Source organism: Hemitrygon akajei, chromosome 6 (genome assembly GCF_048418815.1).
Source record: "Hemitrygon akajei chromosome 6, sHemAka1.3, whole genome shotgun sequence".
Lineage (NCBI taxonomy): Eukaryota > Metazoa > Chordata > Chondrichthyes > Myliobatiformes > Dasyatidae > Hemitrygon > Hemitrygon akajei.
In genome coordinates this window covers 35,036,089-35,048,691 of record NC_133129.1, presented here as the reverse complement: position 1 = coordinate 35,048,691, position 12,603 = coordinate 35,036,089, and the positions used below count along the sequence as shown (strand labels likewise).

At 35.4% G+C, this 12,603-nt stretch overlaps 1 protein-coding gene across 1 annotated transcript in view; it reads left to right on the top strand.

Annotated features, from left to right (window-relative positions):
* The window catches only part of dctd (dCMP deaminase), a 58,208-nt gene extending 46,029 nt beyond the window's left edge, over nucleotides 1-12,179 (top strand). Inside the window, exon 6 of the mRNA XM_073048069.1 lies at nucleotides 9,823-12,179. Coding sequence (XP_072904170.1) covers nucleotides 9,823-9,928 — 106 coding nt within the window. The 3' untranslated portion in view covers nucleotides 9,929-12,179. The remainder of the gene's footprint in view (nucleotides 1-9,822) is intronic.
* The last annotated feature ends 424 nt before the right edge of the window (nucleotides 12,180-12,603 follow it).

Here is a 12,603-nt window from a genome sequence, read left to right as displayed (position 1 = left end):
CAAAAGAATCGAAACAGACGAAAGAACCGATAACTTTAGAAACAATTGTGAAGCTTATAGAAGACAAATTTGAAGAACTGGAGAGAAAAATAACCGTAAAGTTTTTTCGGTTTGATGAGCGTTTGAAATTTGTGGAAGAAAAGCTCCAGACACTTTCACTGGAATCACAAAAACAACAAGCAAGTATTTTGGCTCTTGAAGAAGCCGCTCGCAAGAAAGATCGTATAATTGAAAAAATACAAGAAGAGCAAACTTCGACTTCTCAACAGATGGATCGCTATAAAGTTAAAATTACTGATTTGGAAAATCGCTCTCGAAGACAAAATCTTCGGTTAATTGGGATCCCGGAAAAATTTGAAAGCGGTGATCTTACCGTTTTCTTCTCTAAATTCCTAATGGATGTCCTGGGCCCAGAGGTACTGGATATTCCTCCGGTAATTGATCGGGCACATCGGGTCTCCAGATTTCAGGCGGATTCAAGCTTGAAACCACGACACGTAATTCTCCGGATCCATTATCCCCATATCAAAGAATGTCTGATTCGGGCAGCTCGTAAAAAAGGCATGATAACCCATCAAGATTTCAAATTTCGCATTTTGGAGGATTATAGCCCGGAGGTCTTACGGGCTAGGCTGGCTTTTAGATCAGTTATGTCGAATCTTCACCAGAAAGACTACAAGCAAGCGCTGTTATTTCCAGCACACTTGAGAGTCACTCTCCAGGATGGATCTTTTCGGCTGTTTAAATCGCCAACGGATGCTCAAGGTTTCCTGGAACAATAACATTCTATCGGGCTGACCAATGTAATCTAGCCTATAGATTTGGATCTGCTATAGATTGACGTTTGGTTTTTTTTTTGGAATGGTTTACATGTATTTCTTACATACGGTTAAAGCTTTTTTTTGCTGGGTTTATTCTGACTTTATATTTTTTCATATTATTAATCTATTAGCGTTGAAAATAACCTATTAGGATTTTTTCTTCCTTTTTGCTTTTCTTTTTTTAAATCGATATATGTTCTCTTTTACACTTTTAACATTTGAATATTACAATTGGGAAAAAAAATAAAATGGTGTTTCTTCTTCCCGACAGGCTCTAGTGTTTGCAGCGTCATAACTGTTTTGATGTGTTTGAAAGTTTTAAACTTTCATTTATTGTTTTAATTCTTTTTTTTAACCCTTTTGTTTATATACATTTATAACACTAATTTTATATTTTAACTTTTGTTATATCGACCCTTTTTTATAATGTGGGTTGTTTGTATTTTTTTAACTTTGTTACGTTCGAGTTGCCGTCTTGAGACAAGGGGGTAATTTTAGTATTAGATCGCTCGCTTGCCTCTTTTTGGCTTTTTTCCTGGGGTTTTGAGGGTGGGGGGAGGGGGATTTTTCTTTTTTTTTCTTTTTTTCGCTTGCTTTTTGCTTAGTTTTATTTCATGGGCTTATATGAAACTAGAAAAATGGCTGCAGTGCTGTGACTTCCGGTTTCCCTTTGAACTTACTTCCTTCTTCCGGGTTCATGAGTTCACTTTTCTTTCAAACTTATATGTTAACTGTAATATATATTGTCAATATGGATAAGACTATTAACTTTGTTTCTTGGAATACTAATGGTTTAAATCATCCGATCAAACGGAAAAAAATATTCAAAGTATTCCTTAGAATGAATGCTAATATTATTTTTGTACAAGAGACTCATGTAAGGAAGGTGGATAGTCAGCGGTTGTTTAGGTTTTGGAAGGGCCAACAGTATCACTCAAATTCGCAAGCTAAAGTGAGAGGTGTTTCTATTTTCATAGACTCATCAACTGCTTTTATACATCATGAAACAATTTCAGATCCGCAAGGTAGATTTTTGCTTATTACTGGCTTACTTTTTAATCAAAAAGTTGTTTTAGTTAATGTTTATGCTCCAAATACTGACTGTCCTGAATTTTTTAAATGCTTATTTACATCCTTTCCCAATCTGGATCAATATAGATTGATAATGGGCGGGGATTTTAATTGTTGTCTAAACCCTTTGATGGATAGATCCAAGCCCATTCAAACTTTTCCAAATAAATCGGCTTCTCTTATTAATTCTTTTATGATTGATTCAGCTATTTGTGAAATTTGGCGTTTTTTACATCCTAATGACAAAGAGTTCTCATACTTTTCCCATGTGTATCATAATTACTCAAGAATTGATTACTTTTTCATTGATCAGCATTTACTTACAGATGTTATGGATTGTAAATATGACTCTATCACTATATCTGATCATGCACCTTTGAAGTTATCTATTAAGGTGACGGATTCATATATTAGTACTAAAGGTTGGAGGTTTAATCCTGGTTTACTGCAGGATTCTGACTTTGTCAACTTTATTAAACAACAAATTGATTTGTTTTTCTCAATAAATTCTACAGCAGAGATCTCTAGTGGAATTTTGTGGGATACTTTTAAGGCATATATTCGTGGACAGATTATTTCATATTCTGCTGGAGTTAGGAAACGAACTAATTCTAAAATATTAACATTAGTTGATAAAATCAAGGCAATTGACAAGATCTATTCATTGACCCCTAGTAAAGAACTTTATAAAGAAAGAGTGGAACTTCAAATGGAGCATAGTTTATTATTAACCTCTTCGATTGAAAGTCAGTTAATTAAATCGAAAGCTCAATTCTATACATATGGAGATAAGTCTGGTAAACTACTAGCTAACCAATTGAAAATTGCTTCGGATAAGCGACAGATTACTAGGATTCGCAAACAAGATGGTACTTTGACGATTGATTATAAAGAGATAAATAAAGCCTTTCAAGATTTTTATAATTCCTTATATCAATCAGAATGTACTAAGGACTCTTCTATAATGAATGAATTCTTAAGGAAATTGAATATTCCAAAAGTAACTGTTGAGGATAGTCTATTTTTGGATACACCTATTACGGAGTCTGAAATAGAAAAGGCTATTTTTTCAATGAACTCGGGTAAAGCTTCGGGTCCAGATGGTTTTTCTGCAGAATTTTTTAAATCCTTTTCTTCCAGACTTTCTCCTTGGCTTTGTAAAATTTTTAAAGATGCATTAAGTATAGGTAAACTACCACAATCTTTTTATGAAGCTTCTATTTCTTTAATTCTTAAAAAAGATAAAGACCCTACTGAATGTGCATCCTATCGGCCTATATCTTTGCTGAATACGGATTTTAAGATTTTTAGTAAAATTTTGGCTATTAGATTAGAAAATATATTGCCTCGGATTATTTCTGAGGATCAGACTGGATTTATTAAAAATCGCTATTCATCCTTTAATATTAGAAAATTAATTAATATTGTTTATACCTCTTCATCTAAAAGCCCAGAATGTGTCATCTCTTTAGATGCCGAAAAAGCATTTGATAGAGTCGAATGGTCATATTTATTTAATACATTGCAACATTTTAATTTTAGCTCAAAATTTATATCATGGATTAAATTAATATATCAGAAACCTTTAGCTTCGGTCTTCACCAATAATCAAAGATCCCCTTTTTTTCAGTTATTTCGGGGTACAAGGCAAGGTTGTCCTTTAAGCCCTTTATTATTTGACATTGCTTTAGAACCCTTGGCTATAGCCATTCGTGAATCACCCAATATTTTAGGTATTACCCGCGGGGAGACGATGTATAAGGTATTATTATATGCGGATGATTTGTTATTATATATATCTGACCCTGAAAGATCTATTCCTGCTATTTCTTCTTTGCTTGCTCAATTTAGTAATTTTTCTGGATATAAATTGAATTTTAATAAGAGTGAACTTTTTCCATTAAATATGCATACTTCAATTTATAATCAGGTACCATATAGAATTGTTACAGATTATTTTACTTATTTAGGTATTAAAATTACTAAAAAAACATAAAGATTTATTTAAAACTAATTTTTTACCTTTAATAGACCAAATTAAGCAACTTGCTAATAGGTGGTCTCCATTATCTTTGTCTTTGGTAGGCAGAGTTAATGCCCTTAAGATGATGATACTAACTAAATTTCTATATCTGTTTCAAGCATTACCAATTTTTATTCCCAAATCTTTTTTTGATATGGTTGATTCTAAAATATCTTCGTATTTGTGGCAGAACAAAAATCCTAGGCTAGGTAAAAAATATTTACAGAAGCCTAAGAAGGAGGGCGGCTTGGCTTTACCAAATTTAAGATTTTATTATTGGGCAGTTAATATACGGTATTTGATATTTTGGACACAAGAATCGACTACAGTTGCTGGCCCACAATGGGTGAATTTGGAATGTAAATCTGTGCAAGATTTCTCATTGATCTCAATCTTAGGATCTTCACTTCCTTTTTCGTTACTCAAAATGAATAAACAGATAACTAATCCCATAGTCAAGTATACATTACGAATCTGGTTTCAATTTCGTAAATTTTTTGGTTTGAATAAGTTTATGCTGTTAAGTCCTATAATATCTAACTACTTCTTCCGACCATCATCTATAGATCAAGCTTTTCTTTTATGGAAAACAAAAGATATAACATGTTTTCATGATCTCTTTTTAAATGATAACATTATGTCCTTTGAACAGTTATCTAATAAATATAATTTATCTAAAACCCATTTTTTTAGATATTTACAAGTTAGAAATTTTCTATATAATGAACTAAAGTCTTTTACGAAAGAATGTCCATTGGACATTACAGAAAGAATTTTAGCTCTCAATCCTTGTCAAAAGGGTTTAGTAGCTATCATTTATAATATGATTATGAATGTACAGCCAGATATATCAGAAAAAATTAAGAAGGAATGGCAGGAAGAATTGCATTACCCTATATCTACTGAGCAATGGGAAAAAATTTTATCATTGGTAAACTCATCCTCTATCTGTGCTAAACATGCTCTAATACAATTTAAGGTTGTACATAGAGCTCACATGTCTAAAGATAAACTTGCTCGAATTTATTCTTACGTTAATCCAACCTGTGATAGATGTCATTCTGATGTTGCTTCATTGACTCATATGTTTTGGTCTTGTCCTTGTTTACAAAACTATTGGAAAGATATTTTAATATTATTTCAAGAGTTTTAAATATTAATCTCCAACCACATCCTTTTACCGCAATTTTTGGTCTACCAATGATAGATAATAAGCGTTTATCCGCTTCATCCCAGCGAATGATTGCATTTGTTACACTAATGGCTAGAAGATCTATTTTACTGAATTGGAAAGAAATTAACCCTCCAACTGTATTTCAGTGGTTTTCTCAAACTATTTCCTGTTTGAGCTTAGAAAAAATTAGAAGTGTGGTTTTTGATCCTTCAGTTAAATTTGAGGAAACTTGGAGACCATTTATTCAACATTTTCATATGAATTAAATGGTCTGATCCTGAACCTTATTGTTACTATCATGAATTGTGTGGATGGAGGTTCGGAGTCATCGGCACTACTGTATGTATTTAACATTATGCAATTGCCCATGTTGGTTAGTTTTTTTTTATTATTAGTTGTTTTTTTTATTCTTTTAGTTTTTTGGGGGGGGGTTTCTTTTTCTCCTTTTTCTTTTTTTTCTCAATTTCTTTACATTAATACTATGAGTTTGGGAGACTATATATTGATTAATACATATCTGATTGTTAATTAATCTATTAATTGTGTACTCTCAAACATTTTGTACTTATATTTTACTTATGTTTTTCTTAAAATTAATAAAAAGATTTGAAAAGAAAAGAAATTTGATATATATTAAAGTAGGATTTTTGTGCTATCTACAAAACATTGTGCATCATGTCAAATTAAAGGAAAAATTAAAAAATTGTGAAGCTGAAAAAGTATTCATCCCCTTTGTAATTGCTATGCCAACTTTCCTCGGGTGCAATACCTACCCAATTTGTTGATGTAGAAAATTGGAAGATCGCCTGAATAAATGCCCCCTCTCTCTATGGTCCAAAATTATGGTAGATTTTCAACAAACTAAACCAAAATGAACATGAGAGCATTTCAGGCAAGTCAAAGTAATGATAATAGAGAAGCACAAACTTTGGGAAAGGGAGTAAGACCATCTCAAAGGCACTGGGCATAACTCGGAGTTCAGTACAGTCCATCATGAAAAATTGGGAAAAATATGAAGCCACAGCCAAGCTTCCTGTCTCTAAGCTTACCCGCAGAATAGTGGAACTTGTAAAAGTGGCTACTGTGATATCATCAGTTTCTGTGAACGAGCTGCAGTAGTCATTGACTGCAACAGGAGATGAAGTTCATGGTCCACAATTGTTAAGGCCTTCCACAAAAATGGATTTATGGAAGAGTGGCACGAAGAAGCCCTGGCTTAAAAAAAAAAGCAGATCCTTGCTCATAAAGGCTTTGTAAACCGTCACTTAGAAGATACCCTGAATATGTGGAAGAAGGTTTTCTGGTTGGACGAAACTAAAGTAGAACTTTCTGGCCTGAACACTAAGTGGTATGCATGGTATAAATCTAATATGGCGCATCAGCCAGGTAACACTACGGTAAAGTATGGTGGAGATAGCATCATGTAATGGGGATGCTTTTCAGCAGCAGGAACTGGAAATCTGGTCAGGATTGATGGGAAGATGAATACAGCTAGATACAGAGATCCTGGATAAAAACCTGCTAGTCTCTACTAGAAAGCTTAAACCGGGGAGGAAGTTCATCTTTCAGCAGAACTGCTTGAGTAATTTTGCAAGGAGGAAAGGGAAAATCTTGCTCCATCATGTTGTGCAAAGCTAAGAATGACTTATCCATAAAGACAACTGGCTGTAATAGCTGCAAGATGGTTCAACCTAGTACTGAGCAAAGGGGGATGAATCCTTTTGAACTGCTGGCTATTATTGATTTTTTTTTAACCTTTTATTCTTTACAATTGTCCCTTTTTTTGGGATATACTGTGGGGGGTGGGAGGGGAAAGAAAAAGAGCTTATGATTCACAAATAAAATTCCTCAGTTAAATGGATCAAATCCCTGGTTCACTTATTAATGTGAACAAAGGGTTGGGGGCTGAATACTTTTACAAGGCATTGTATGTGTTAAGTGTTTACTATAATTATCTGATAAATGAGGGGTCTCACTATAGTAACACTCCAATAATCCACTATCTAACCATTCAACAGCACAGATACCAAACCATCAGGCTCACCAGGCAGTGCTTGCAACATGGACTCACTAGGTTCTTGTGCTCCATTTCTACTTGCCAGGTTCACTGAAATGTTGTGCAATATCATTTAAAAAGACAATTCAAACTGTTTTGGAGAACTAATAGAGTAAAATCTGCTAGTCTGACTTCATCAAAAACCTGAGCATGTTGATCAATGGAGTTTTACTCCAATTTCCATTAATCCTGTCAATAGTACAAATATGTTTTAGGAAACGTCTCTATTAAGATTTTTGAAATTTTGGTGGGATCACATGAGGACTTCAAAAGTTTGCAGTATATTGGTTGCCTTCTGCTTAAAATCTGTTTTTCCATTAGTGATCTTTTGCTTTGCACGTAGGACTTCTATTTATTTCTCTAGCAGTTCTTTTGATCTGGGATAAGTGCAGTTGGTCAAAAGTAATCCAACCTCCTACACATAACTCTATCCTTTTCATTTCATTTCATTCCAATGTTGCTCTACCACGGCACCTGGTTCAGCTTCATATCTAAACCAGACACAAAGCTCTCAAAATCAGAAAGAAAGCCATGAGGCCCTCTTTTGGTGGAGGTTGACCTCGTATATTGTGTTCTAGCTGTCTATGTGATATGTAAGCCAAAGCAGTAGAATACGGAGAGCAAGCTGTTGCCCATGCAGCAGGTTCCCCCTCACTGCATAGCTGACAAATCGGCAGAGATCGATGCTGTTTGGCACCACCGGTGTCGCCGGAGTTGCTGGTCAATATTGAACTCAACATAGGACTGCCTTAGGGATTCCAACTCTGGATTTTTCCTCAGGTTCACCACTGAAGCCTTGCCCGTGAGTGGATATAGCCACAAGGCAACAGAGGTTTGAGATCAGAACTTAATTTCTCCTAGGTGTGTTGCCAGCCACAACAGATGAGCCCCATCTATCCATAGTAACTGTTTTTAAGGCGCCAGTAACCCATCTTTGCCCTTCTCCAGTCATTAGAAACTGTTCCGCCAGGCTTAGTAGCTGAGCTGCACAAGAAAGCCAGGAGCTGGACTTGGTTTTCTGAGGCTATTTGAGGTACATGTCATTGGGATCATTTAGTAGGTAGTGGGAGCTTATCCCCACTCCCTGCCCTGGCTATGACTATTTTAAGGATCCTAGAAGAGAGCAGTAGTGTGTTTAATGATGGGAAAGATAGCAAAGGGTGTCAGAATTGTGCAAGCATTTGGGAGAGAATTGATTTTCTTAAGAGTGAAAGAGGCATCTAAACTTGGTGTTTCTTGATTTCAGTGAATTGTTGTTAATACCTGTAAATGATTTGAGTAACTGCTGCATTACTCGGGTGTCACTGATGTTGGAAAGTGCTTAATTCTTCACTGCACTACCATGTTCTGAGATTGAAATTCAGCTTGATTTTGAGAAATGTTTTCTATCTACCAGTGACTTACCTGAATCTCTAGTTAATTTTTAAGTCCTACAATTGATCAGAATACTTTTACCTGTCTTTGCCATGGGAATTATTGTGTGCCCATTTTTTATTAGATCTGTGGCAAAATTAAATGTCCCACTTTATTTCTTGCATCAACGCTACCCTGACTGTCGAGACTGTAATGTAACTATAAGTAAACTCAAGTACTAGGATGTTTTTGCCAAGTCACGGTTCTGTATTTAAGGTGCTACTATGAGTTGTTACTATTAACTCAGATGGCTGCACTGAACAAACCAATTTGGCTCTCCCTGTGAGTAGAAGGAAAGTTGCCTAGATATGTAGTCCTCTGGTAAAAGTGCTCCTAGGGTGTTAATGGTGATGAATTTCACAATTTAGACCCACTGATGAAGAAGGAAATCTCATCAATAATCCTAGTCACTCCATTCTGCACATCACTCGTTAAGTGTCACATGGACTTCACTACAATGCCCCATCTATTAAAGGGAAGCGTATCTTGCACCTTTTTCACCATCTTGCCTAACTGAAACCACTTTCAAAACACTATGTATATGTATCCCTAGGTCTGTGTTCTACAATACTCTCCAGGGTTCCGCCCTGGTTTAAATTCCAAAAATGTATCACTTTGCATTTATCTGAGCTATTCCATTTGCCATTCCTGAACCCATTTTTTCCAGTTGGTCTAGATCCTGTTGTCACCTAGCCTCAGTTCATCGCACCACCAACTTTGGTGTCTTCTGCAAACTTGCTACATTTTTCAACCAAATATATCTGAAAAATGAGGGGCCCACCCTCACTGCAGCACACTGGTCACAGGCCTCCAATCTGAAAACGGCTTTGAATTTTTTTTCATAGGAGACTTGGGTGCAACTCGCTGTATCTGACCTATAAAACAGAGTGAGTTCAACAGTCTCAACCTAGACTATATTATACTCCCCTGTTGGGAGTATTCAAATGGAACAATATTGTCATCAGATGGCTCCTTATTGATCTACCTATGTCTGGATTGTGCTGTGAATCTGAAGATGCCATATTAACTTATGTTTGTGTTTTAGTGTAAATGAGCTTCCTTTGGACTATAGAAAGTTCCTACACAAATCAAACAACATCTCAGTATAGAGAAGATTTTGAGTTGGTGTGTAACAAAATGAAAGAAATGATGTCTAACAATATAAACTTTTGTATGTTGTGAATATTGTATGGGAGTATGTGTTTTGAAAACAAAAGCAGAAAGCACCCATGTATTAAAATTGTTTTTTTTTTTATTTCTGCAGCCAATTTACTCCAAAGAATAAAACAATTACCATTGATTTTGATGCAATAAACAAAAGTGGAAGTTGTCTGCAGTCAAGCAAATCTACCTCACCAACATCATCATGAAAGTGCTACTTATTCATCATGGAGAACCTTATTTGTTACTTCATATTTTTTATTAGTAGCTATTCTTTAGTAGAAACCTGATGTCAGAATCAGGTTTAATATCACCGGTATATGTCACCCTGTATTCTAATGGTACAGTTGAACCATACTGTTGTATGTCATGTGGTTTCTTTTCCAATTAATACTTGATCTGCTGTTGAGCCTGAGTTTGACTGGCTTTAAAAAACAGATTCTTTATAAATATGACCACTCTCTCCAACCCACCCTCTTACCCCCTCCACCCAAGTCGGAAATGAGAACTTTCCCAGATAGGAGTTTCTACATGACTGGCCCGAAAACCTGGCACCATAGCCACTGAATTTTGGTAGTGAGGCTCATCAGAAGTTTTAATCTCACCTGCTGGTTGCATAAAACCATTATTTTCTAACTGCTGCTATCTTTTGCACTTTTTAATTTTCTCATGGGGTGTGCTTTACTGGTTTTATCGTTCAATCTTAATTGATGAGTTGCCCACTTGCCCATTCTTACTGGTGAAGGTACCTATCAGTATAGGCAGTTCTAGGATTGATAAAGTAATAACCTGGTTTCTAACTCTTGAACTAGACAGTTGTTGGAAATGAGCCTGGAATCTTTTGGTCGAAGTTGGTGCTGGAAATTAGGAGTGAAGTTTTGAATCTTCCATAATCTCTTTGGTGAAGTTCCCTGAATAAATTCTGGGGCTAGTGAGCTGGTCATCACGAGTATTGTGGCCTCCATTAAAAATGTAATGCTGAAAATGCTTTGCAGCAAATGAAAGTAGCTGCATTTCAGGTTTTCCATATCTACAGTTTCTAACTTACAGGAATTGTGTACAGCCAACTTGGTTTTATAGTAATTAAAGAACATGAACAGAAATTGTGATTACGATGTATTCTTGGTTTTTCTGTCTTCTGTTTTTTTTTGAACCTTCAGCATTATCAAAGAGGCTGCCCATATTCATGATGATACTGAGTTCTAATATTAACAGGTATCCTAGGATTGTACACTGCTAGAGGAAGCCTTTTTGCTCACTATTAGTAGATATTGAAGAACTGCTCTTAACCCCTTGCTGTTCAGCATTGCAAGTTTTTTGCCCTTGTATTTGAAAAATGCATTATAGTCTGCTTCCACTGTCTTTACATAGTGCATTACTGATTTATAATACATGTACGTATAGTTGTAATGTGAACAAGGTCATCGGAGAGGCACTGAAGCTACTAGATACAGAAGTGTTTTATTCGAGAAAGTGAGACACTTGGAGGAGGATACCTCCTGACCCAATGTTATGTAACGTTTATGACATTTTTATATGCTAAAGATCAAAGGTAACAGCAGAACAATTCTATAGTTACAATGTATATACAATGCTTCCTTTGACTTACACACACCTTTGCAACAACAGACACCCAAAATGAATGTTAATCAGCATTATCTGGTTTGCAATCAACTCCAATGCACAGCTCCAGGAAATCTGTTGTTCAGGACTGCATTTTAAATTCAATCTACAATTCATGTTCAGGTCTGAAGATTGAATGCTGGTGAAGTAAATATTTGTTATATACCCTAACTCCAGAATATGCCTTAACAAAATACTTCCAAACTCATGGATATAAGTGCTGATTATAAATTCATATCCCCTCAATATTGACCCTCCTGCTAATGGAACAAAATGTTATGCCCAAAATCCAGGATTCAGGGGAGCTGCCTTCAATATGATATGAAAGGTCATCTAAATAATTGCACCAGAGTTTAGAAAGTTTAACGTGTATCTTAATATCTCTGAATATTCCAAGTAATTTTAAAGTGGTGTATCTGTTGCTTATTGGTGATTTTTTTTAATGTCTCTGAGTCTGATGTTGGATAAGACCTTCACTCGTATATATTTGATGTAGTCCATTATGAATGGAGTGGTATTTAATGAGAATATTGTCTTAAAGATCAAATTATTTTCCCAGTAACTTGATTGATATTTTGTAACATTACACTCATTTGACATTGCTGTCTGTGGGGTCTTGTCATGTGAAATTGACAGTTGCCATGCTTCAAAATTAAACTATTGGAGAGAAGATGTCATGTTCTCATGCAGGTTCTTTATATTTCCAAGGAATTGTTATTTGTGCAACTGTCAGTGTAAACAAAAGCACTACTTGGCACATAGGTTCATTTGACCAGTTTTGTTGACTGTTATCCCCAGACTGTCTAATTCCACTATTAAAGTTCTAACTGAAACATGGATTTCAAATGTTATTTTGGTCTATAAGTAATTTCTTTTACAATGGTATTGGATTGGTAAATGTTCAAAGTAACTACTGAGAATTTCACATAATTACTCATCAACATTGAAAAGAATTCTTGCTTTGAACTTCAGCTTGCTTAAAATCATAAGAGCATAGGCATGAGGGAGGTCCTTTTAATTTGTTCATGGCTGATCAGTAGCCTCCATATTGGCATCTTTGCTATATGTCCTATGAGGCCATGCCTAATAAATAAATATAAACTTCCGTTCTTTCCAAAATAGACAATAGGTGCAGAAGTAGACCATTCGGCCCTTCAAGCCTGCACCGCCATTTTGAGATCATGGCTGATCAATTACTATCAATACCCGGTTCCTGCCTTGTCCCCATATCCCTTGATTCCCCTATCCATAAGATACCTAT